The 26,873-nt window shown below is 31.3% G+C and overlaps 2 protein-coding genes across 2 annotated transcripts in view; one reads left to right on the top strand and one right to left on the bottom strand.

The window, feature by feature from the left end:
• Nucleotides 1-26,873, bottom strand: part of LOC107371400 (protein O-mannosyl-transferase TMTC2) — a 45,253-nt gene that overhangs the window by 10,861 nt on the left and 7,519 nt on the right. The window contains exons 2-4 of the mRNA XM_015939468.3: nucleotides 8,314-8,950; nucleotides 4,069-5,209; nucleotides 3,601-3,715 (exon numbers count right to left, since the gene is read on the bottom strand). Coding sequence (XP_015794954.2) covers nucleotides 3,601-3,715; nucleotides 4,069-5,209; nucleotides 8,314-8,950 — 1,893 coding nt within the window. The remainder of the gene's footprint in view (nucleotides 1-3,600; nucleotides 3,716-4,068; nucleotides 5,210-8,313; nucleotides 8,951-26,873) is intronic.
• Nucleotides 17,923-23,748, top strand: LOC112539884 (uncharacterized). The gene is made up of 3 exons (XM_089267077.1): nucleotides 17,923-18,286; nucleotides 18,898-19,009; nucleotides 19,106-23,748. The coding sequence occupies exon 3, from the start codon at nucleotides 22,030-22,032 to the stop codon at nucleotides 23,014-23,016; it is 987 nt and encodes a 328-aa protein (XP_089123203.1). The 5' UTR covers nucleotides 17,923-18,286; nucleotides 18,898-19,009; nucleotides 19,106-22,029; the 3' UTR covers nucleotides 23,017-23,748.

Raw genomic sequence — 26,873 nt, 5'->3', positions numbered from 1 at the left:
GCTTTTGGTGATGTTATTGTTGAGGAAAGAAAGACTTGCTAATGTTGATGGACAATTGGTACTGAGTCATCTGAATTCAGTTTCACACATGTACATGTAGCATCCTTCTGGGAATCCATTTCAATGGTCATTCAATTCATTCGCTTTTTTTATCTCTTTTCCAGATTTTCAACTCTTATTGTGAAAAGTAAAAATAAAATGAAAGCGATTACGATGATGATGATGGCCCTGATGATGGCCAATGATAGCAAATTTTCAACTCGTTTTCGATCAACTATTTTCTCTGATAAATTCAGTTCAACATTTTCTCCAGCTGAATAAACACAATGTTCATCATCATTTGTTTACAGGAAGTGTTTCAAAGTTTTCATGATCTACCTTATGAATATTTTATTCTTACTCGAGGACAAAATGTTTTTCACTCGAGGCTTTCAACTTTTGCTCAACAAGTTTTTGTCTTTTAAATTCAACAAATGTACTTCCAACTCATTCGAGTGATTTATTGTTGAAAAATATTTTCCCTTCTTAATCCACTTTATCAATTTACTTCATTGGAATGTAACTAAAGTCTTGGATAACGATTGATGTTGATCATGGGTTAATTACAGTTGATTGTACTTCAAGATATCAAGAGCGATTAGGAGGAAAAAAAGTTAACACCTTTTGTGGTTAACAGAATTGAAAAGAATGGAAAGGAAAAAAAGATTTTTTCTCAACTTTTTTTACTCCCAGTCACTGGGAGTGAAAACTGTATATCAATGTATTTGTTGAACATTTTTTTCCCTCACCTTGTCTCACTGTCATTATTTGTGTTTTCATTCATTTTACTCTCAACCTTGTGTTCATCTTGATTCTTGTAACATTTTCCTTGTCAATAAAAGTATCAATATGTATTGTTCATGAAGGTGAACAAGTGAAGGGAGAAAAAAATTGAAGCAGAAAAACTCTTTTTTTCGCCATTGTCATGGATTCTCCAACAGCACTGGGAATCAATTTTAGAGGGAAAAAAATGTGCTTCTCTCAGCGTAAAGTGTGTGAAAAAAGGTTGAGTTAACCTTTTATTCTGGGAATGAGATAAAGGTTGGATCAAGATTGGTTAAACTTGGAAAACGTTGGAAAGAGAATGATTGGTGTAATCAATTTGAATCAATTTAATTAAGATTAGCTCAATTACCTTGGAAACGAGAAGATGATGATCAGATTGATGAAGAAGGAAAAGGCTTAAGGTAAAGGTTTCGATGAAGAGGGCGATGATGAGAAGATGAAGAATCCCATTCCAAGGATTATTTATACTTTTTTCAATCTCATTCTTTGTCTCAATGAAACTTACTTCAAAGGTAAACCCAAGATAAGCTTTTACTTTGAAAATTTCATTTTGAATCTATAAAAGAGATTCGATTTTTACTCGACTGGATTCGATTGAAATCGTCTTTTCATTTCTTTCTCTCCCTACACTCATCGGACAATTAAATTGATTACAATTTTTGTTTCCTCAATTGCATTAGAAAATTTGATTACAAGTTGTTCATTAAATCAAATTAAACTGTCAAGTGATTCAAGAGCCTTCAAGTTCAATTTTATGGTCAATGTTTACACAATGAAACATCTTATTAGCCTGTAAGTAGTTTGGACGAATCCAAGTCAACAAATGAATTGAGCTAAAAGACGATAATTCAACCTCGCAATTGATAGCAACATTTTCAAAACTCAAGAATTTTTTTTCGAACAAAGTGATCATTTCGAATCTGTGAATATTTACTTTTTTGTCTTTTTTTTGAAATGTTGAAAGATTTTACTGAGTGAAGCAAGAGTGCATGAATGTAATCATGTTTATCATCTTTTAGCATTTGACTTGTATGTCAAGCTAAATGTCAATCCTTGTACTTTTTTATCTTTACCAAAACATGAGCTTAGCTTAGGTTTGAGCCTTTAAAGCTTCGGAAGAAGAAAAAAAGTTGATATTGATTTCTATGGGAGTGAAGATGAAGGGCATGATGATGAGGCAAGTTATTTAAGAGCATATTCTTGAGTAACCTTTTATCTTCATAAACGAAGAAGAAGAGAAGATGAGAAAAAACGAAAAAAAAGTGTTTTCATCTTGAGATCTTTTTAATAACCTCATGGGAAAATTATTCCAGTCTATGTTGTATGAAAATTAAGGGTAAAATGTTGGGTTTCCTGTGAGCAAAGGAATGTCAATTAACGGTGGAAATGATGAAAATACAAAAACTGTTCATGGAACTGGAAGATGAGGAGAAAAGGGTAAACATGAGGTGAAGTGAAGTGGAATTGATGAAAATTTTTGAATAGGTAAGATGATGAAGAAAATGGCTTGAGATGAGAGTGACAATCATGATCATCATTCATGTAGCTTTTGTTGATATTGAAAGACAATTGTGAATGCAGTGATGTAAAACAGTTGAGAAGCGAACAAGGTTTTCATGTTAACCTGATGAGATGAAAGGGACAGGATGAAGACAAATGAAGGGCGAGCAAAAAGATGGTCAAGCTAATTTGTCACCTGGAAACTAGAGATGACCATCTGAAGTTGTACCAGAAAATAAAGATAAATATGAAAATGAGGAAAACTCGGTGAACCAGGGAAACTATGGATTTCTGATTAAACTTGTTTGGCTAACAAGTTATTATATTTGTTTAGTTGCATTGTTATTGGGTTTGGATGCATTGGATGAAAATAATTAACCTTATTGAATATTGGTTGTAAACACACTGAATCTCATGAGTTTTATCACTTTCTTTTGGGCTTATTTTGGTGCAACAAAACAAAAACAATGTAATACAATTTGATTAATAAAGCAGAAACATTTACATTGTTAATCACAAATTTCAAGGTTTTTGCTTCTTCTTCTGGAAGAGACACAAATATCAACGGAATTAGTGTGTTTTAAGTGATAAACTGAGAATTGATTGTGTTAATGAGCTTTTTCGTGTTTACCAATGTAAATTAGTTGATTTGCTTTACTCTTCTGCTTCCATTGGAAATCTTTTCAACTTTATCATGTTCTTTTTTTCTTTGACTTTTCCCCTGGTTGAATGGTGAAACATGGGAAATGAGGGATGCAAATGTAAGATGGGAAAAGGGTAAGAATAAGAAAATGGGAAAAGTCATTGGGAATCATTGGAGTGAAATTTGTTTCACTAATGAGAATCAATTGTTTAGAAGATAATGAGTTTACATTATCAGTGAGAGTAAAATGATTACTGAACAATAATAGGAATCAAACTTGGGTAACTTGAAAAACATTGGGAATGTCATTGAGATTGATTTGGAAGATAAACAAGATTTTGTTTTTTTTTCGATGAAAAGTAAACAAATTGGAAAAGGCAAATACGGTTCAAGATTCAATTGAATTAATGATTATGTGATGATCATCTTGAACGAGAACAACAAGAAGAAGAAAACCAAAAGGGTGTGGTAAAGGTTCAATCAATTTAATTGATGATAATGACCACAAATGGGATAAATTGACATTTACCAAATCATTAGCATTTTCATCGCAATCATCGTCGGAATAATCATCATGTTAAACTGTCTGCTCTTGTCTTTAATTGAAATTATTTGAAACTTTAATCACTTACAAGTTGTAATGTACATCAGCCATGTTGGACCGATAAGTCAATGCCTTACGGTAAGCCATTTCTGCATCAACTTTGTTTCCTTTGTTGCTTAAAATGTTTCCCAAATTACCGTAAGCTGCAAGAAAATGAGTTCAACATTCAATGTTAATAATAGTTCTGCTAATGTTTTCAAGCAATTTATTCTTTCTTTTATAACATAACCGAGAAAACTATCTAAACTGTTATCTGAGAAGATTGAACAGAATTCTGAAATTCGTCGAAAAAGAAACTTTACCAAAAGTTGAAAGTGGTTCAACTAGGATTGAAACTGAATATGCTAATGATTATTAGTATTTCAAGTTTAGATTGAGAGGTTCATTGGTTTTGGAAGTTATCTGACAAGTTATCTGGAAGTTTTGACAGAAGTTTTTAGTTTGAAACGATTTTCGTCGATCATGTTTTTTGAGTTTTTAAGAAGTTTAATGATACCTTTTGGTGGATTAATGGGGATCCCAGAACGATAAAGGTCTTCTTCAGAGTTCCAATCTTTGTTTCGCTGCACAGTGCGCAAGGAAAAGGTGACAATGAGAAGTGCCAGTATTGAGTAAAGGTATTTACGGTTGATTGAGTATCTAATTGTTAGGTGTTTAAGAAGATAATTAAAGCCGAGTGTGATTAAAAGGGAGAATCCCATTGAAGGTATGACAAGTATTCGTTCAGCGACAACAAAGCCAACATAGAAAAGTAAATTGGTTGCTGGGATGAAAGGAATTATTAATAGTGACCAGGATATTGTTAGACAATCAATTGAAGTTGAATGTGATGATCGATGATGATATTGAGATGAACAGGAAGATGATGAAGAAGAAGAAGAAGAAGAAGGAATTGATGATGGAATGGAATTGAGTTTGCTAGATGAGCTTATCATCATTATTAGTTTGGAATCAAATGGATTACCATCAAAATCATTAGCAGAACAAGAGGACGATGATGAAGATGAAGAAGATGAAGGACGAGGCACGGGATTGTTACCATCATTTGAACCATTGGCGAACAATGGCCAATCTGAAGAACAGCGAAATTCACTGTTTACATAATGATCAGTCTCACAGGATTGAGTTAACCAGTGATCACTATTTATCTGATTCTTTGATGGAAATCTCATTTTACTTTTGCCGTAAAACTTTGACTGAGCAAAAGGATAATTAGCATTGTTGACTGAATCAGTTTCATGGGATGAACTTGATCCTTGGTGTGAAGATAAAGTGGACTGAAAGTCTGCCCATTGAGATTGATGTTTGTACAATTTGAGTGTGAAAAGAGCACAAAATGAATAGAACAATAGTGAGATTAAATTTCTCGAATCGGTTGCATGTTTAACCAAAGGAATGGATTCCATTGACCAGTCAAAGGATAACCAACGAGGATGCAAAAGCAGGTTAAAATTAATGACTGGCAAATAGAGAAAGGTAAAAGTTCGAGTAAAGAAAGAGCTCGATTCAGCGGCTGGATTATCGGCCGGTGAAAAGTGAGGTGTGCTTAAGCCCATAATGTAAAGGCGAAAGGTTATCAAGAGAATGGCACTTGCTATTAGATGAAATAGACCTTCACGGAGACCAGAATATTTTGCCTGTCAAAATGGATAAAAGAAGAAGAAGAAGAAAAAGCGAAATGAGAAAAACAATTATCTTGATAACTTTATTACTATTATTATGATTAGTGTTAATATCTAATGTGTGTTGTTATTATCAATTGAGATCAATTTATTTTATCCTTTCTTTTACAATATTAATGTTTGTTTTTGTTTTTGGGCCAAAAGATGATTACAAATCAATTAATAAACGGCAAAATAAAAAAAGTATTAACTTTGTTTGCTTTTCAGTGTTTTTGTTGTTCACTTGTTGTCAAAGTAATCGATTAATATTGGAAAATTATTTTCCTATTATTTAATTGTCAATAGAAGAAAAGATGATGAAGATGATGGCAAGGGATGATGAAGATGGTGAGAGAAGGAAAGAGAAGAGAAAAATGCTGACTTGTGTTTCTGAGGTTCAGTTGATAGATGAACTTTCATTTTTATACTCAACTAATACACTATTAAATGGCTAGAATTGCATTACTTGAGAAATTTGTTTTTCGTCTTGTTTGACATTTCATGTTGAGATGAACCAGTGATGAGTTTATCAAGTCACTAATTGAACAGTTGATCACTTGAAAGTGAATGAAAATTCAAGTCAAGCTTCATTGAAAAACCATCAACATTAAAATCTCAATAAACTGTTTAGGAATGAAAATTTCGATGATTTAAGTTGAGAAAAGTTTCGAGTAAAAACTGAAAACTTCACGATTCGCAAGTGCATTTAAAAAAGATTTATCATTTCTGAAGATTCACTCAAGTTAAATTTCAACTAATAGCGATTGAGATGAACCAATAATGAGTCTCAATCAGTCAACTAAACTCGTTGATTATAGCTCAATGAAGTGAGTTGAGCATAAGTTCAACTTTGTGTGAATAAGTTGGAATTACTTTAACTCCAACTTTCTCAATTGACTCGAGTCAATTTAATTTAATGAAACAAATAAATTATCATGAAAGATTGAACATTGTCTCTGTCAAGATTGTCAAATAAGTTTCAACAAAAGAGCAAAACTCACGATCTTTTTTACTATTTACAGAGAAGCAAAAAATGTTTCAAGTTTACAAAAGTTTTAAAGAGTGAAGACCTTTTTAGATGTTGCTTCATATCAATGATATTTAGTTCATTAAAATCCACCTTTTTCACCATCAAACCCATCATCATTGTCATTATACCCATTATCATGGAAGAACCATTTTTTCTCCTCTTCGACTCTTTTCACCAACAAGACTGAACATTTAATTTGACAAGCAAACGTTTTCCACTGCAATCAAATGGAAAGACAAAAATGAATCGATTGAGTGGCAGTTGACACACATTGAACACAATCTATCAGCATTATCAACCATCTTGATCTCCTCCTTTTTATTATTATCATTATATTTATCACAAACCGATTGAGCAAAAAGAGAAAGAAAAAGATGCTACAAATGCTACTGATGATGGAAGAAGGGATGAAAAGTTATAACATGGAAAAGAAGAAGAAGAAGAAAGAGAGAAACACACACAGAAAATGGCTTCGTTTTCGTCTCATTAGTTGTCTGAGAAAGAAATAAACCAATTGATGCTGATGTCTCATCACTTTTCTTCATCCTCATCTTTTTCACTGCAGAAGAAGAAGAAGAAAAAAAGTTCTCAATGACAAGTGAAAGAGAGAAAAAAAGACGAACAAGAAGACGAGATATAAGTTTCAGAAATTGGATGATGATGATGAGTAAGAACATGATGATGGGAAAAGAGCAAAATTGATGTCAAAATGATAAGTTAGATGATAAGGTAACATTGAAACTGAAACATTGTCATTAGATTATAAAGCATCTTGCCTGTTATTGTTATCATTTCTCACTTTTATTTGTTTCTTTTGCTTCCTTTCAATTTGTATCAATCATAATCTTTTTCTGCTTCCACCTGAATCCAAATGATCATTCAATAGACGCTCATCATTATCATTATCAGTTTCATCACCAACCCTTTATCAATTATAATAGCAAAAAAGAGAAGAAAGAAAAAGGGAAAACTCGGAGTTTTCACTCCCAGCAAATCTTTTCAATAAAAGCCAGCATGCTAAGCATATTAAGCATAATAGCTGAAGAAGTAACAAGTTTACCTTTTAATGAACCAATAATTCATTGATAACCTTTGGCAGAAAGGCTCAACTCGACGATAAACAGTTTACTATCATTTTTGATGCAAACGTGTTTGTCAACATTTTCAAGTTGATTGCTTTTCACTTCATTTTCAAAAGTCATTTTTTCCTTGAAATTGTTTTTCTTTTTCAATTTCTTCCATTACAATGAAAGTTTAATGATAATGTTCAGAATAAAGATAATAACGTTTAATTTTCAACTTATCAATATTCAAGAATAAAGTATTAATAAAAATATCTTTTTGGAATAAAAGTTTGCTGAATGGGAAAAGAGGAAAAAAGTTTAAAGGAAAATTTTGCTTTTGATAGTTTCTCACTCCCAGTTGAAATTTATTATTAAATTGAACTGAAAAAAGTAAACGATAATTCCTTTGCTAAGGTTTCATCTTCCTAATCGGATTAAACTACTTGCTATTTTAACCATTTTTTCACATTTAGACTCAACATTATCATTGGCATTTTTTACAAGTGGTTTGTTCAGTTGAACATTTTGTTTGCAAGAATTTTATTTATCTGAGGAAACTTTTTCGTTTCCACAAGTTCAATAAAATTCATCAAATTTCAAGTTTTCTCTTTTGGTTCAATTTGTTGTTTCGTTAACATCATTATTAATTAAAGAGTCAAGTGAACAAAAGGTTTAAACTGTGTGATTCAATTAGTTTACTTGAAAAGTGGTGATTTGTTGGAATCACTTTTTATGCAAAACAGGTTAAAAGTGGGAAAAGTTGCTTTTGTAAAAATAGAAGAGCGAAAAGTTTAATCTTTCCTAATTAGCCGTGAAATTAATTTGAATCAATTTGTTTTTGTTATTTAATTAGGAAACATTTAGTGGTGATTTGATGGGTGAAAAGGGTTAACACAAGTTGAAGGGAATTAAAGTTGATCAATGAGGAAATGAGCTTGGAAAATGTTTCAATCTGGGAATTGAACAATTGTTAAAGTTATTCTTACCTCTGTTAGAAGGGTTGACAAGTTTTTAATTGTGTGATGAGAAGCTAATTTATGGTGAATTGCAATGTGATAAAGGGCAGAAACTGCGAGAACTGTGATTCCATATTCTTTGGATAACATTGAACATGCTGCGGTAATTAACGATGTGTACAGATAGAAGTGACTTGAATGGTTAACCAATGATTTTGTCCATTTTGGTGAGGAAACAATTGTTGGCTGATTAATGTGATCAGCTAGATAACAATAGCGAATGTAAGTTATCAATGAAAAGGTAAAGAATAAGGCAGCCAATAAATCAGCTCGACCAACTATTCCTGCAACAGCTTCAGTGTGAATGGGATGACTTGAAAATAATAGACTAGAGGTGAGACAAGAGGCAGTGTCGTGGGGAAAGATGAAGGTTGTTAGGTGGGCAAAGAGCAGGCTGACCAGAGAGTGAAGAATCACGTTAACCCAATGGTAACCAGAGGGGTTCAATTGATGCCAGTAATAGTTTAAGCGAAAGGTTAATACGGTTAAAGGTCGATATGATTTATGGGAACCACTGTGAGTTAATGGAGTTCCCCAGAAATCGTTGTAAAACAAATTAGTCCAAGGAGTTTCCATGTGAACATCTTGGTTTGTCTTAATTGCTCGACTAGAAAGAAACAAAATGCAATTAGTATATCGATTCAACTTTTGTGGTTTGTTTTCAATTTTCAACTAATTTTACTGTTCCATTTAAGATGCAAAAACTTGCAAAAACAAAAAGCACGCAACTTTGGCAACTCTTTTTGAAGCTCGTGGCTGAAGTTGTTGATTTATTTTGTTCTTAATTGTTCAAGTTTCATTTGGATAGTTTCAACGATTTCAACAATCGTTTTCCTCTTTTTTACTGAAGATCCATTTCATTATGCTTGCATTTGAGAGCCTTTACGTTTAAACTGAACTCAATTTCAGTCAAGTTTTGTACATTGCAAATCATAGCAAAGTGGTTAAAACTGTTTAGATTTACGTTTGTAAATGTTAAGATCTGTTGATTTACAATGCTTTACAAATATCGAAATGAAATATTGAGTTTAGGAATGCTTCTGACATTGACTTTAGAGATGGAGGCTTTGAACATCCTTCATTCTGTTCATAATTGCAGCTCGAACTAAAGTAGCGTATTCTGAGCGGCTGTTTGCTTTGTTGGAAGAACGGAAAAGGAAGAAAAGACAATTCACTGAGATTTCAAACTGGAAAAGTATTTGTCTTTCAGTGTTATGATCGGACATGAGAAATGGAACAAAGATAGAGTGGAACTTTGTGTGAAATGGATAAAATAATGTATGTTGATCTAAAATATTGGATGGGAATGAAACCGGAACTCGAGTGGAATGATAAAATTTGACTTTTTCTTTGCTAATGAAACTTTGAAGGAAGTCATTGATATATATTATAATTTAGCGAATGTTTTCTCATTCAAATTGATGATCAACATTATTGATGAACAAAGTAGTGTGCATCTTGAGCTTCAAAGGTCAGTTTGCCTCAATTTGCTCTTTTCAAACAATTTCAGGATCGCCAAAGAAAAGGCTGAAAGAAGAATAAAGCGAGAGAAAAAATAACATGAAGATAATAATGAAAATATATGAACTGATAATAGCCTTATGTTGTTACAAGTTAACTTCAATTTCCTTTTCAACTGAGCCTTTTTTCTCTCACCATGTTCTTCTTTCATGAGTCTTGAGCCTTTCAAGCATTATAAGAAGTTGAGCGAAACAAAGCAACATAATAGATGAACAAAGATCCATTCAAGTTAATCAGAATGCTTTAAGACGCTATAATTACGGTTAGATATTGATTTTGATTGAAAAGGTGAGTTCGAACAAGTGCGAAAAGGTTTTCCATAAACTTGACCAAGACCAATCCCAATAGGAATCGCAGTAATAACAATAATTATGATGATAAACCTTTGTAAATGGTCAATGGAAGACAACTTTTCGAGAAGTAAAAAGCTCTTCTTTTTATTCAAATGAATCTAAATGTAAATAAAATACAAAACTGTAAAGCAAAATACCATTTCGATGATTAATTTGATTTCACTTTGAAATGTACAAAAGTCACGTTAGATTGTAATTTAGTTGAACCAACAAAGTGTTCAATTGATTTATTGTTTACAACGAGAAAATGTTAATTGTGTTTTGTAAAAAATGGATTTTCCTTTTCTATTGATTATTGTAATTGGTTTGAATATACAATATTTATGGCAATTTGTGTTTCTTTTGTGCCTCATTTTGTTCAATTTGTAACATTTTGTGCAATATTTCATGTTTACTTTCAACTTTTGAATGGTAAAATATTCCAAAATCAAAGTTTCCAAAATAAATTTCTTATTCAAATGATTAATGATATTATCAAGTTGAAACTTTTGTTCCCTTCTCAACTTGATGATAATATTTCAAGTCTTTACAAATGGCCTTTCGGTTTTGCTTTTGTTTCTTAGTTTTACTTCAATTGATTTGTTTGCATTAAAGTCATCAAAAGAAGTTTGAAATTTTAATTTTTTTCATGAAATATTGTGCCACTTATTTATAATGGCTAATTGTGATTGTCAATTCAATTTAAAGAGGAAATGTTAACTCATTTAATGTCAATATTTACTTTTAAACATGTTTTGCACAGTTTATGGCGAATGAAAAGTGTTTAATGTTAATTGAAATTTGAGGAAAGTTATGAAGTCTGTTGAGCAGTGATTAATTTAATGGCTTTTGTACATGAAATATGATCACAGGTAAAAAGAAAGGACCAGAAACAAACTGAGGAAATGTCAGTTTGATCTTTTGAATGAATTTTAAACTCGATTCCTGGTCGAAAGGAAAGGTTAGAAGTTACTTGTAAATGCAAGGTTTGAGTAAACTTTAAAGGCTAATTGGTGTTGAATGGAAGCAATCGATCAACAGTAGTCGCGATTAGCTGATGGAATGTAAGCCCAAAGATCGAATCTCTTTGCAATTGTTTGCTAAAAATTAGTGTTAATTCATCGAGTTTGACTGGATTTATAAGCAAGCTGGAATTGAACTAAGGTTAATTGCACATTGAATTGACTACAATTGTTTTGTGACAAGATCAGTGATGGAAATCACAACACGAAAGACTGTCCAGCATGTTATATGCAGTTATATTACCAGTAGCTTAGTTGTTCAACTTTACGCTATTTCACTCTCTTGGTAACAATAAATGTGATTTTATGGCTCAACACAGTTGAGTCCATGCATAAGAATAAACTAATGGATAATAGCTTTAGCAGAAAATATTCAATCAAAACCAAATTTCGTTCAGTTTGGACTGGCGAGTCTTTTTGACTTTCAACCTGAGATCAATGCACTTGCAAATGCACCCAAAACATGGTTCTCAAAACTATTTAATGAATCAATTGATGACAAGCAGCTTCAATCGCTTTTATTTAACCTAATATTTGAAAATCAATAATACTGTCACTCAAGTCAAATAGTAACTTGATTATAACTTAACATCGTCAGACGCAAGTTGCCACTACCAATACAGAACTCTGAGCGCTTTTCAATTTGCAGCAAAGCTTACAAAACGAAAGATACTTTCTTTTGCATTAGACATTAAACCAATGCATTTAGCAGCAAATAAAAATGAATCTAAGAGTTTTCCCAACAAACAAATTGAGTGTTTCAACCACACCAATCATTATAACATCAAAAACAACAGAAAACTTTCAAAATAAAAGATTGAATATCATTTCCAAACAATTGAATAAGTTTATCGAGTGTATCATTAGATGAGAATGCAAAAAAGAAACGCTTGTAAATGGTAAAATAGCATTTCTATTGTTTTTTATGCACCTTATATGAAATGCTCGTGGACAGGTAAACATAAATGAACAGTAAAAAGTTAATCTCATGTTGATTTGTTTGTATTACTAGCGAAGTTTGGAAAGCAAATCAGAGGAAAATGTTGAGCACGAAAAGCAAATTGTTAACAATATCAACTGAAGAAACGAGGAAACTGAAACTAAATTGGAAGAAGAAGGAAAGAATAAAATTGTATGAATAAATTGGCGAAACAAGATGAAGATGTTTTAAAGAAGCATCTTGAAGCGCACTGTGAATGATACTCGACGATGAGAGGCAAAAAATTGGTGTTTCCTGAGTAAAAAATTCATCAACCTTTGGAAATGGTGAACAACATGAAATGAAATAATGATGAAGCCAAATGTTATATACTGTTGTAAGACACATTTTGCTAGATTAAATTGGCTAAAAATTTTCTTCTTTCTTTTCTTTTCCATCAACAAAGAATGTTATTTTCTTAGCATTTTGTATTCTTACCTTGTAACCATACATTTTGGATTCCCTTAAACCTCCCAGTCTTGAAACTTTTTCCTCTTTTCCTTCCATTCATCTTTCACTCCCAGTACAAAAGAGAGAAATATTTTTTTTCTCCAACTTTTTTTTCTCTTTTCCTTTTTTTCATCTCTTCTCATGTTCAAGGTAACTTGGTGATACTAATATAAGGTTAACATTTTGTGGTTCAACTTGTTCCTATTACTCAATATTATCATCATCATCATCATCAACATGAATTAGAACTTGCAAAGTCAACAAATTTTCCTTTTTTTCTACCTTTACTTTTCTTCTCATTTTTCGATTAGATTATTTTCCTCTTCCTTCCTTACCTTTACTGTTATTGAAAATAATGATAATGCATATTATTCCGATTCTCAAGAGATATTCTAATGATACATCATGATAAATGTTTACACATTTTTTTCTCTTCTAAACTTTATCATTAAGCTTCTATTAATTGACTGTTAAGTTAAATTCATATTCAGATAACCTTTTGCACAGTTAACTGCGTTTGGGTGCTTTTTCAATTCTCACTTGTAAAACATTTTTTGCTAACTTCATATTGGTTAATGCTGGTAATCATTATGTTTAAATTACACTGAAAATTCCCAGTTTGACTGGGAAGTGAAACGTACTTTTGGATTAATGATAATCTAATTCATTATCGAGTTTTGCTTATGAAAATGATCTATTGATCACTTGAGACTGATGGGTGACTTTAACTTCAAACGCTTGTAACAATTGTAAGTTGGTTAGTTGAATGAGATAAATTGTTGCTCTTTTCAAGTTTAAAAAATCGAAATTTGTTGCTCTTCCAAAGTTTCAAATCAAATGAATAAAAATTGATCAAATGCTTTCGTTTCAATCTTGCTTTTTATTCATTGTTTGGTTTGAAAAATTAGCAGCAAATAAATCATTTCTTTACATTGTTTTTGCTGTAAAATGCTTTTGCAAAGTTTCAAAACTCATGATGGAAAGGAGAAGAAAAATTCTGGAAAATTAATGCAAGAATCGGATTTTTTTCTTCTATTCTTTTAACCATTTATTTATATTCAATAGGAATATTTGCATTCTCTGTTCTTTAGCTATTCCGTGCTGCAGACAATGGATTAGTTTTCATTGGAAATTGACTTTTTCATGTTCATTTATTTCGTCTTTTCATATCAATTTCATGATTCCATTGACGTCCATACTTGATGGTTGAATGGAAGGCAAAGAAAGGCAAAGAAAGGAAAACATTGAGCTAAAGCAAATATTGCACATTGAGTGTTGCATTGAACGGATACAAGTTGACAATGAAACTGGAACTGAATGAAACCAGTAAAGCAAAAAGATGAGTAAAGCGATATAATAATATAAATAGAAAGACACAGAAAAAGTAGATATGGAGAGTTTGCAGAGAAAAGAAGTGAAAAAAGAAGAAAAAAGCAAAATCTTGAAACTTGAAAGTCATGATGATGAGCAGGGCCAAGTAGGGAAAAGAAGGCAAAAAAAGTTGAACAAAGAGAAAAGAAAATCAATTTGATATTCTTTGCACACAAAAATGTATATATTTCTCCTTCAATTCTTCTCTGTAACATTCTTGCTCATTATCATCATATTTATTCTTCCAGTCCCAGTTATCATTCCCAGTCTCAATTTCATATTAGCTTTTCTTGTCATTACTTTTTTGCTCTTCTTCTTCCGACTTTTGTTTCCCAGCTTTTCTCAATCAAACACTGAACTCTGTCAAACTAGCAAATTATCCAACAGAACTTTTCTCAACAATTCAAACAGTTTCAACTGCTAAACCATTTCCAACTTTATCTTTCATCTCAACACTCATTTAAATTGCAAACAAATTATTTTCAACTTTATTTTTTCTCCACTTTTTTATATCTCATTACATGAACAATGAAAGCATGGAATAGCAGAAAAACCATTAAAATGACTTTTTATTCAGAGAAAAAAATTCTTTATATTCTTTGATAAAGTTTCAAATGTAAATACAGAATTTAGAACAATTTTTTTTTCTCTCCAAAAAAGACCAAAAATTTTGCTTCCAATCCAATGAATGAACAAAGATTTGCATGACAATTGAAGCAACTTTGATTATCATGCAAATGTTTCAAAAGTGAGGTAAAATGTCCAAAGAAAAATGGTTCGAAATTTACCTTCGAATTTGAAATTTGTTTAGAAAAAGATTTACATGGAAAAAAGAGCAAAAGCTCATTGCTCATATAACATGATGTAGTCAAGGTAACTTGAAATCGAAATACGATTTTCTCGAAAAATGATAGCTTGGAATTTGCAGCAAAGTGTACCTTGAATGGCGTAACATGATAATCGTTTGTGAATAATATTCACATTGAAATTGATTTAATGCTGGAGAAGAAAATTTTGTTTTCTCGATTCTCTCAACTTTTCCTTCGTGATTCTTATCCACTTTAACAATATCAATATTCAGAAGAAATTTCAATGTCCCTTGCCTTTATCATGGAACATCATCTTGCAGGGAAAAGAGGCAAAATGTAATAACGAACAAAAAAAGAGTTTCTTTTTGCTTCAATATTTATTCGAATTTCCTTCTTTCCATTTTGCTTCTTTTCTTTCTTTCTTTCCTCTTTTCATATGAAATTTATGAGAATTCATTGTTCAATAGGAAAAGACAGTTCAATCAATCAAATTGAAAATAAAAATGAAACTGTTTCAAGTGTAAACCTCATATTTATTTATTTATCCTTCAAGTCACTCAGTTTAATGATAGCCTTCAATAATAGCCAACAATGGTGGTCAGTTAGTTTCGATATTTGATCGAGAAAAATTTACATTTCATTCAGCTTTCTTTCACCATTAAATACATCGAGAATCAATTGTCAAGGAATAAAAGATTGGTAGAAGATTAAAATTTTCATTATTCGATGGTCACTTGAGTTGCTCTCGAAGCATTGGACGAAAAATGAATTTCCAAAGGTAAGTTCATGTTGACAAAAGTTTCATCAATTTTCTTGTCAACATTAAACAACAAAGTTTCCGCTTAAACAAAAGTAAAAACACAAAGAAAATGTTCACAAAAATTCGTAGTTTTCCTTCAATAAACTATTCTCGCTTGTTTACAACCAAATTTAACTCAATTGTCAATATTGGCTGAAGCTTGTCCAGCAAAAAGTTTAGTTAAAATAGTGAAAGAATCGGAAAAGAAGAAGAAAGTTTATGAAAAAAAAACTCTTAACCAAAGATGGACCAAAGAATAGGAAAAGTAATCTAACAATTCGAACAAATATTGCAATGAAAAGAGGAACTTCGAAGTTTCAAAGTTTCGAATTCTAAAAATGTAGAAACTTGAATTTCGATTGATACTAATTTAACCTTTTCAAGCAACAATTGAATTTGAATCTTTGATAACAATTTGAAAGGTTGAAACGTTTTGAAAGTTTACTTTAATGTGAAATAAACTGGCAATAAAGCAATAAATTGGTTTAATAATTAAAGTTTCTTGCTTAATCCTTAATGATTAAAGCCGGTTGCAATTTGCATTTTAAATGGCGAAGTAAAAAGTTGAATGGTTTGGGAAGCAATTTAGTTTTTACATTAAATTGTAGCAGAACAAAAGGGAAAAGCTTGGAGTGAATTGAAAAGCTGGAAAGATTGAATAAAACTTTTTATTCTCTCAATGAAGTTGAACCTTTTCTGCTTTTTTCTTCATGAAATGTTTAGATTATTAGAGTCGGCAAAAGCTAATCCAACCACATAACGTTTCAACACTAAAAGATTATAAGATTATAAACATTTGTTTTCTTGCTTTGCTTCCATTAACATGAGAGGAGAAAGGTTTTGCTGCCTGAAAATGGACAAAAAACTGATGAAAAGTTGGCCAAGAAAAGTGAATAAAAAGCACATCTTATCCATTAATTTTTACTCTTTTTTTGCTCTGCTCTTCTCATAATGAAACACTTCTTCATCTCTTCTTGTTTTGTATCAATTTGATGGTGAATCATCGCTGTTTCTGTCTTTTGCTGAGTTGTTTTTTGCTGTTTAAATATAAGAATCCAAAGAGACGCATTAACATTGAACATGATGTTTGCACCAACCTTGTACTTGGGTCTTGTGGTATTATGAGAGGCTCAATATATCTTCAACTTGAATGGGTTTGGGTAAATTAAATTTATTTTTTCTTCTTCTTCTCTCTCATCATAATTTGTTTTCTTCTGGTTTCGTCTTCAAGAGCACAACATCATTTTTCTTCATCAACTTTATCCATTGAGATTGAACAATTTCTCTCAATTTTTGTGTTTTGCTAACAGAGGTTCAACATTTGCAAATTTGCCTGCAAATGTGGTCAAGATTCATTTACATTTTATTAGTTTGCTTTGGTCAATTATAAGTTTTGTGTTTTTTTCTGCTTCAATTTTCTCTACAAATCTCTATGGTTACAGTTTTTGTATCATCAACTGATGATGGTTAAATTGGTGGCTGTGGTGACAAGAAGGGGAAGAGAAAGGACCATCAATTTGGTAAATTAAGCTTGAATGAGCAATGGTGATGATGATGAGGATAATGATGGTCAACGTTGGAATAACTTCATGTTAAAGACCATTAAATCAGAGTATATATTTTGTTACTCCATTTTATGCTTTATAATAATAGAACTGTAAATGTAAAGTTTGACAAACAAAAACACAAAACCGTAATGATAAAGAGATTGGAGTAAAAGGGAAAGAAAACAAAAGAAGACCAGAAAAGTATCAACAATTAAATGAAAATTTATTTGAAAGCTGATTGAAAGGATAAATTTACAGCAGAATTTCAGATTTGCTCAAAATTTGGATCATTTTTGCATAAAGAAATTGAGTTTTGTTGACATGAAATCATAACAAAGGTTAAACTTTCTTTGAAGAGCTTCAATATTCAATCAAAATGGACTTGAAAAACAATGTTAATGTAAAGATCAATTGAAAGTCAAAATCCAATTCTTTAATGGAACTTGAATTTTCATTTCTAATGACTTTAAGGGAAGATCGTATAAAAGCAAAGATGATTTTTCTTGACTTTGATCTCAAAGTAAATCTCTCAGTCTTTGGAATTTTCGGCTCAATTGAAAATTAAATTATCGTGAGTTTACAATTCTTAGGAAATTGTCTCGAAATGAAGATTTACTTGCAAGTTGAAGTTGAGAAGAAAAATCTAAAACAAATTGCAAGGGATCGACTCTTAGCTTATCTTTACAGTTTGTAATTGAATGTAAACCCCTTTAAGTTTATCTCAATTATTCACTTCTTTTCCTTTTCCTTTTTTCAATGTGCATTGGGCAAGTAAATCAAAATGGATTTTTTTCTCTTTTCTGTTGTGATGGAAATTTTTATTAATTTCATGATTATTAAACTGTTCATCTCTTAAACTGCTGCCTCAACTGTCTCGTGCGTATTTGAACATTTCAACTGCAAAAAATATAAAAATCTTGTGTCCGAATGTCCCTCAACTTTGGAATCGAAAATCAGTTTGGATTCGCTACCAAACTGACCATTCCAAGCCTAGATTTGCTTCAGTGTTAACCAGTTGGCTGATGAGCTAATTTGATGGTCAATGCTTTGTGTTGAAAGGATTAAAGCGGTAAAGCATGATTTTGTTGAAGCAAATGATGACTTGGATGAAAGGTAAAGAAAGCAATGAATTGAAAACTCGGAGAAACTGTTGATTCAATTATCATCTTTTCCTCTATTCTGTGGTTTATGTTATAATTGGTATTGAGTCTTGATCATCCTCATCATGATCAACATTTCCCTTTACCTCAATGATAGCTTATTGAGAGATAGATTTGCCATTGTCAATCCAATTGAGAATCAAGTGGGTTAAAGTTAACAAAAGATCTTATACTCTCTTCTTTGGTCAAGCCTTTGGAGCTTAACAGTCTTATCAAGATAATCCTCTTACACATAAAAGGATAAACTCTATGGATTACTTTTTACTCTTCATCAACATCATCCTCTTGCTCTCATTCCTCTCTCTCTATTAGCAAATTACACCAACTGGGAATGATGACTGGGAGTGAAAAAAGTCGACTCATAATTATCGTTGAAAAAATCATGAGAAGTGAATTCAATATTTTTCTTCTTCTTGCAACAATTTCTATCAAATATTAATAACCATTTGAAACGTGCTTTGATTATTAAAAAAGCTTAACTAATAATTTTGTTCAACTCAAGTTACAAGCCTATTATGAGTAACTTTAACTGTAACCAATATCATTATCTCGTTTCATCTTTAGGTTAACCAAGAAATACAAAACTGGAAACAATTTCTTCTCATCTTCATCGCCATTCTGATCCCTATCATCATCACCATCTTATTGATATAATCTTTGGTGGAAGAAGGAAAAGGTTTGGAAAAAAATGGCATCTTAATAGCATGAAGAGAACAGGGTAAACCTGGAATCATTAAATTGTTAATCTTTTCCTTTTTCTCTTCATTTTCAGGGTAAAAAGAAACGATAATCAGGTTGAGAAGGTTAATCATCATTATCAACGATTATCAGAGTAAACCAGAAAAAAAAGGTTCCAACAAAAGCGAAGAGCATTTCTTTTCATTTACCTTCAATTGGATCATTTACAATTAGAAATGCTTTTCTCTAAAGTTGATAATATTCTAGTTGATAATGAATTTACAGGGAATTTTCATGAAGAATAACAATTAAAGATGGAAAAGTAAACATATTTATGGCAATGGAAATGATGGAAAGTCATTACAGTTTCCATTAACAATGAGTAAACATTGGTTAAATCACTTGAGATTAAGGGGAAAATGTTTCAACCATAAATATTTTATTCACTTGTTTAATCAACATTAACATTATCAATGATTGATAGTTGATGAAGCACCAAAAGCGGCTCTTTGCGTTCACTTTTCCTTCCAACTTGTTTACATGAATCTAAATCAGATTACATGATATTTATAATTCAAGCTTTGTTTACCTTCTTACCTTTATGTCAGTCTCTTTTGTCACTAATAATCGATTAGTTTTGTATTTTCTCGACTTTTCTCAATTAACCTATCATGAAGTTTCAAGGTAAATAACTGAGCATTACATTAACTTTGGATAATTATCTGAGAGCGAGAAAAAAAGTTTCGAAAAAACGTTTTCTCTTTTTTCATAAATTTCTTCAAAATTTTATTCATTTACATTAAAAGTTTAGCTTTCAATTCAATTGAGTAAAAACATTAACTTTTTTCAATGAACTTTAAATGAGATAGAAAACGATAAACACTTTTCTAAGAACTAATCGATTCATGATGATTGCAATGTTGGAAAATGTTAACAATTTTCTGAGAAAAGAATCTTCATTGAATTTTCAGGTTTTCTTTCATTTTTTTCATTCGTTAAATGACTGAGTTTGGAAACTTTTTTGATTAAAGTTTCGAATTGAATTGTGAATAAAATTTTGGATAAATGTGAAGACTAACTGAGTTTCATTTACAGAATTAATTGAACCTTTCAACTTGAAACAATTAATTCAATCAAAGACTAAATTTGCCATTTAAAAGCGTTATAAATAGAAATGGATTTTGATGAAGAAAAAAAAACGAAAAGTTAAATGCTTTGAATTAGTTGGTCGATGATGATTACGATGATGAACAGGATGAATCGTTACATTACCCTGGAGAGATATTTACTCATCTTTTTTGTTCGTGTCTTGGAATGATAAAAAAAGTTGAAAAGATTGCAAGACATGAAAGAGTAGAAATGAAATGATTCAGATGATTCTGATGAGTCCAAGTTTGTTAACAGGAAGCTGAACAAAACTGAAACGAAATGATGAGGAAGTTGAATGGAGAAAAGGAAGAGAAGAAGAAGAAAAAAATATTTCCAGAGGACATTAATTCTTCCAGTAAAAAGGTAATAATATACTGGAGAAATGATGAAAAGTGGAAGAAAATTTTTCATGGTAAATTCGAAAGGAATTTGACTCTATACCTTTTGTTGATCATGATCAGGGTAACAGCAATGAACAAGGTAACTTTCCTAAGATCAATTGAATAACAACTAAAAAATGATTTTCCCAATAACATTGTGAACACCTTTACTGGTAACATTTCATTTTCAGAGTTTCCTTTTTCTCTCATTCCTTTCCATTACCGAGTTTCATCTGATCATCATTCCACGTATTTACACTTTGCTCATGTTTTCAGGCGATTCTCTGACCAACCGAAGAAAAACTCTTGATAATAATTGTCGATTTACTTTTTTCTGGAAAAAAATTCTTTTTGTTTTTTCTTTGAAATATTGCAACTTCGATTTCATTTGTAAATTTTTGGTTTGATTGATCAAACGATTGAATTGCTGATGAGAATCATTTTGCGCTTTTCTGGTTTCTCGAGTTTTATCAACATTACTGTATCATGTTTGAGGTTGCAGTTTCAACTTGTTTTATTTGTTGACTTTTTTTCAGTGTTTGCACTCAGTTTTACCATCAATTGAAATGTTCACTCAATTTACATAAAATTACTCTTTTTTTGTACATTTCATAACAAAAGGTAAGATCAGTTTTGAAGCAACAAAAAAATTTATTCAAATGTACTTTTTCAGTTGCATTTTTTATACTTTTTCTGGATCTTTTTACGCTCAAACTTTTTTTTGAATAATGGCACTTTGGGTTAACTGTTGACAAATGTGAAGATATGAGTTTAGTTTGATTTTAGGGAAAAAACTTTGTTTTTTGGATAAAGTTGATGTTTAATTTGTAACTTAATGGGTGTTTATGTTAACCATTTTTGGCTGTTTTTCTCAAGGATTGGGTTGTTTACAGATTGAAGGATTCAAGGGAAAAGTTGGTTGAATAAGGTTCACTTGATTGGCATTGATTGAAACAACCAATGTTACTGTGAAATTTGCTTTCTGTTAATTTTTTTGTTGAATTTTGTCCTGTTTATGCTCAACATCTTGCGATTCTTGACTCAAACAGTTGAGAGGGAAGCGAGTTTTGGAAATTGTTTAAACCATGAAATTGGCTTCATGAAGAGAGACTCTTTCTAAGCAGTCACAATCACACGAATAAAAGTGTTACAGTGAAAATAGATTGGTTGAAGTCAGTCTCAAAAAAGAATGAAATGTTTTTGAAAAAAGAAGAAACTCACCTTAAGACGATTAGTATTAGCTCCTGGTAAATCCATGGTTCCAAAAATGGGTGAATCCGTTTTGAATTTGAGTGAAGAGAACACAAAAAAGGGTGAATATGGATAAGAGGTTTAAGTGGGTGAGATGAAGGTGAAGTAAATATTTTCAAAAATGGTGAAACCGAAAGTATAAAACAAAGAACTCTTTTCAAAAAAGAACACATTTAGTCAAAGGTCATTGTCAAGACCAGAATTTTTTGAATTATTTCTTTTCAATTGTGAATTCAATATGACTAAAGTTAGTCGTGAGTTGAAAGATTTGATAATACAAGCTGACCGTGATGGAGAGACAACATCTTCAATTGCTGAAAAATTGAAAATTAATCTAAACACTGTGAAAACAGTCATTTATCGTTTTAAAAAATACAAAGTTGTTGAACGTGAACGTGGACATCGACCAAAAAAGCTTACTCCTGAAATGGTGTTAGAAGTGCAATCTTGGTTCGATAACGACTGTCAAACTACTCTAGCAACTGCTGCAGATCGAATTAAGGAAAAATTTGACATTGAGATTCATCCAGCATCAGTTCGCAACTATCTGAAGGAAGTTCATTTTTCAGTCAAAATTGTTTCATTGGTACCAGAGCGACGTAATTGTGAGTCAACAAAGCTACTGAGAAAAGAATATGCTTTGAAATTTTTGGAGATTCAAAGTTCAATGAACAAGATTTTCTATGTTGATGAAACAGGAGTGCAAATCAATGTGCGATCAAGACGAGGATGGGCAAGAAAAGGATGTCGAGCTAATTTGACAGTGAAAGCTATCCGTAGCAAAAGTCTATCTGTTTGTGCCGCCATGAATAACAAAAGTTTATTTTTGTATGAGGTCAAAGAACATGGTTATGACACAATTTCATTTGTTGATTTCTTGAAACAGCTTGTCGATTTCTTTGACTCAGAACAAGTAAATGGAGCTTACGTTATAATGGACAATGTCCGATTTCATCACAGAGGAGAAGTAAAAGAGCTAATTGAAGGAAAAGGTCATAATTTAATTTTTTTGCCTCCTTATTCTCCATTTTTGAACCCAATTGAAAATTTGTTTAATCAGTTTAAACATCACATTAAACGTCAAAAACCGACGACTTGTGATGATGTTTTTGCTGCTGCTAATGCTGCTTCACAAGTTATCACTGAACAACATTGTAACAATTATTTTTCTCATATGATGAAATATTTGGGAAGATGTATCAATATGGAGACAATTGAAAATTAAAATTTTGACAGTTTCAGTATTTTTTGAAAAGAGTTCTTTGTTTTATACCTTCGGTTTCACCATTTTTGAAAATATTTACTTCACCTTCATCTCACCCACTTAAACCTCTTATCCATATTCACCCTTTTTTGTGTTCTCTTCACTCAAATTCAAAACGGATTCACCCATTTTTGGAACCATGGATTTACCAGGAGCTAATACTAATCGTCTTAAGGTGAGTTTCTTCTTTTTTCAAAAACATTTCATTCTTTTTTGAGACTGACTTCAACCAATCTATTTTCACTGTAATAATGAATTTCCATAAAAGAAGTCAAAATCAGGGAATATTTGACCATGCAAAATGAAATTAAAATTGATCAAAATTAAACAGTTTCTCAAGTGGCTTAAGACTAAAAGTGATTTACCAAGTTTCACTCATTTCACACTTGTAAAGATACCTTCAAGATACTCGAATCATTGAACAAGAATGATGAGTTTACTGATGATAAAAGTATTGATGATCAAAAGGCTTAAAATGGATAATGAACATTCTGAAGATTAGAAGCTTTGAAATGTTTACTCTTCAACGAGATAACATTGATTGAATTGTCAGTTTGCCGAGAATAGCGAAACTTGTTGAAAATGTTTCTGAGTCTGAAAATGAAATTTCGATTGAAGGTTAATCAAGTTGATTAACAAGCAAAAATATTGAAATATTTGAAAGACACAAAACTCTTGTGATAATCAAACTTTTGATGAATCAAAGGACGAGAGAAACTCGAAAATGAAGAAAAAATTTTCAAATTCATTCGCCAATTGATCAGCTATTAAATACTTGCAAGATTTATTCAAGTTATTCACAGTTTTATATTCAAATACAAACTAAGATATAAATTGAACTTGACATGTTGGTGACATCGTTGACTAGAGTTCACAGTAAACATTTTGTTCTGAAAAAAGCATTTAAAAAGTTAATTATCGTTACTCAATTACCAACTCTAATTTACTCTCAACGATACATTAATGAAACAATAATTTAATTACTTTTAAACCAATCAATCAAACTGGCGAGTTTTTCACAAAATTTATTCCAAGTTTAGTCATGAAAAGGTGAACATCAGAAAATGGCAAATATTTGCTTCTTTCATTGCATTTCTTTAAATTGAGACAAATGATTGTTAACTCTTGATAAAAGGTAAAGGTCAAATATTGGAGGAAAAAAAATTGAATGTTCATTGAACAACAATAAAGAGAGGAAAAAATTGGCAAAATCAATTTGTCAAAAGAATGTGCTGAGAAGAAGAAACAATATTTGAAAAATTATTGCACCGCAAATTGAATGATGATGTAAAAAAGTAACAAAAAGATGATGGGAAAAGAGTTAATCTTTCATGTAATGTAATAATCGATAGACATGAGAATGGCCACATCTCAATCTTTCTCAGAAAATTTCTCATGTTTTCCAAATGAACTTTAATATCGATATTTGATAGCCACAAATGTGAATATATTAACAGCCTTTTTCAGCTGACAACAGCTTTTGTATCAATGGCGAATAATGATAATGAAGCGAAAAAAAGTTACATTATTCAGCAATATTCAATCTAATTGGTAGCTTGAGGCAACTTTCAACTTTTGCTGAATCGAGTAAAAATGTACAAAGTAAAAGTTTTCTCGAATTTTTGGTTTTCGCAAATCTTGGAAATTAGTTAATCTGGTTAAATGAAATGAGTAAATGTCATGATAATGAATACGAAATTGAAACTTCTTGAGGAGAGAAAAGATTGAAATTGAAAGTTATGATAATGAATATGAACGTAAATATTTGGAGATAATCAACTTGAATATGTTTATGAGTATTACCATCATTATCATGGTAAAGGAAAAGCAATATGAAAAAACGGTTTGAATGTGAATAAGAATAAGAATACATTTTATATTAAAAATAAGTATCGATTTCTTGGAATTTACTTTTTCTCTTTGTTCGTTCTTTATATTCAAATATCATTTTCTTGGTGTGTTCATGAAAGATTATAAAGACAAGATATCACAACAACTATTATTTCAATTGTATTCAAGTTTGCAAATAATATCTTTTACTCTTGCTTTGGATGTATGTTTCTATTTATCTAGGCAATTATGAGAATAAGGTTGATAAGTGTGAATAACAAGTAACTGGGAGTTGATATTATCAAGAATAATATATGTTCTTTTGTAGTATTAAAGTGAAAAAGAAGTGAAAAATCTGGTTATTAAAAGAAATGGAAAAGTTTGAGGTTGTTTTGTTTTGTTTTGTTTTCCTTTTCTCCTTTATTCAGTATAAGTTAAGGTTTCCAAAGTTTTTTTTTCATTCAGATTCAACTGGCAAAGTAAAATAATAGGATACACTTAAGAAACTTATCTCGATTTATAAGGGTTATTATAAATTCAGAGTTTCAATTTGATTGCTTTGGGAAGGGAATGTACTGTTGAAGGTTTCCTTTGTACTGTTGACTTGGTTATTGATCAAGTTGCTTGTTGAGTGGTAAGCTTGAGGTGGGTTGGCAAAGGCCGAGTAACTTGACTTGATCTAACTTGCAGGTTGAAGCGAGTTGAAGTATTTTTACATTCAAGTGACTACTTTGACTCGTTCTTTGACCTTTACCTGACGTTTAAAGGTTATCATTGCAAATGCGATCACAATGAAATTTCTGGCTTCCAGCTCATGTCTTTAGCATAAACCTTTCGAACGATATTCAAGTTTGAATCCATTTTCATATCCTTAACATGATTCTGACCGATTTCTGTTTCAACTTGTACTATCGACATGAGATAGCAATCATCGAAATTCATTTTTTTTGCATTTTTAATATGACCTGCAAATGTGAACTGAAAGTAAAATAAAAGAATGACCTTGAATGACCTTGAAATTTTTGGCTAAAAAATTCTCAGAAATTTTTCGTATACTGAGTTGAAATGCGACTTTTGCTGATGTTATTTTCGTCGACTTTTGGAGACATTTGAAGACTAATCAAAACAGTTTCATTAGACATCTCGCTTTGCAGTTATGAATATTTAGTCCTGAGACTTTTTCAAGGTTCATACACTTTTCTGTCCTTCATTAATTCATGTTACGATAGAAATGCGAAATAACTCGATGAGCGCAAAAGTTGAAGAGATGTGTGTTAATCGCGATTCTAGCTCACTGAACCATTGCAAAACCTTTGAGCCTATTAACTGGGCATTAATGGGCACAAATCTTATCAAATGTAATTTGTTTGATTGAACTGATGAGGCCATTTGAGAATGGATTTTTACTCGATTTTTATGGCTAACAGGGTGTTAAGGTGTTGGTGGGAGGTTGAAGTTAAAAATGAAACAGAGATGATGGGAATGATGATGATTCAGAAAATGACAGTTGCTTCAATAATTTAGAGTGAGCAGGAAAAGGGAAAAGAGAAACAAGAAGAAAAATTTATCTAAAATCATCAGAGCGTTGGATAATCGTGATTTTACGCTCAACTAGGTAACCGATTTGGTGAAACAGCTAAGGGAGATGAAGATGATGATGATGATGGAAGAGACGGGAGATGGAATGAGAAAGAAAGAGAATCGATAAAAGAAAACAGAGAAGAAGAAAAAATGTTCGATTTGATGATGGTTTTTGTTGTTACTTGTGTTGCTACCATTTTTGCATCCTATTTGAGCTGATAAGCTGACAGGATAAAATATCATTCATCTTGAGATGAAAAATATTTTCCCTTTCAAAGGAACCATTGATTCCAACATGTATTAATATGTGTAGTTGAAGATAAGTTTGAATTAGAGGTAAGAAAAGCAGGGGAAGAAGAAGCTGAAAAAGCCAATCGAAAATGAATTGTGTAAAAAAAGTGTTTCAT

Source organism: Tetranychus urticae, chromosome 2 (assembly GCF_039701765.1).
Source record: "Tetranychus urticae isolate SD_2017Ah chromosome 2, NJAU_TeUrti_SD_1.0, whole genome shotgun sequence".
NCBI classification, from domain to species: Eukaryota; Metazoa; Arthropoda; class Arachnida; order Trombidiformes; family Tetranychidae; genus Tetranychus; species Tetranychus urticae.
The sequence above is the reverse complement of the archived record's forward strand: the minus strand, read 5'-3'. Positions and strand labels throughout refer to the sequence as shown.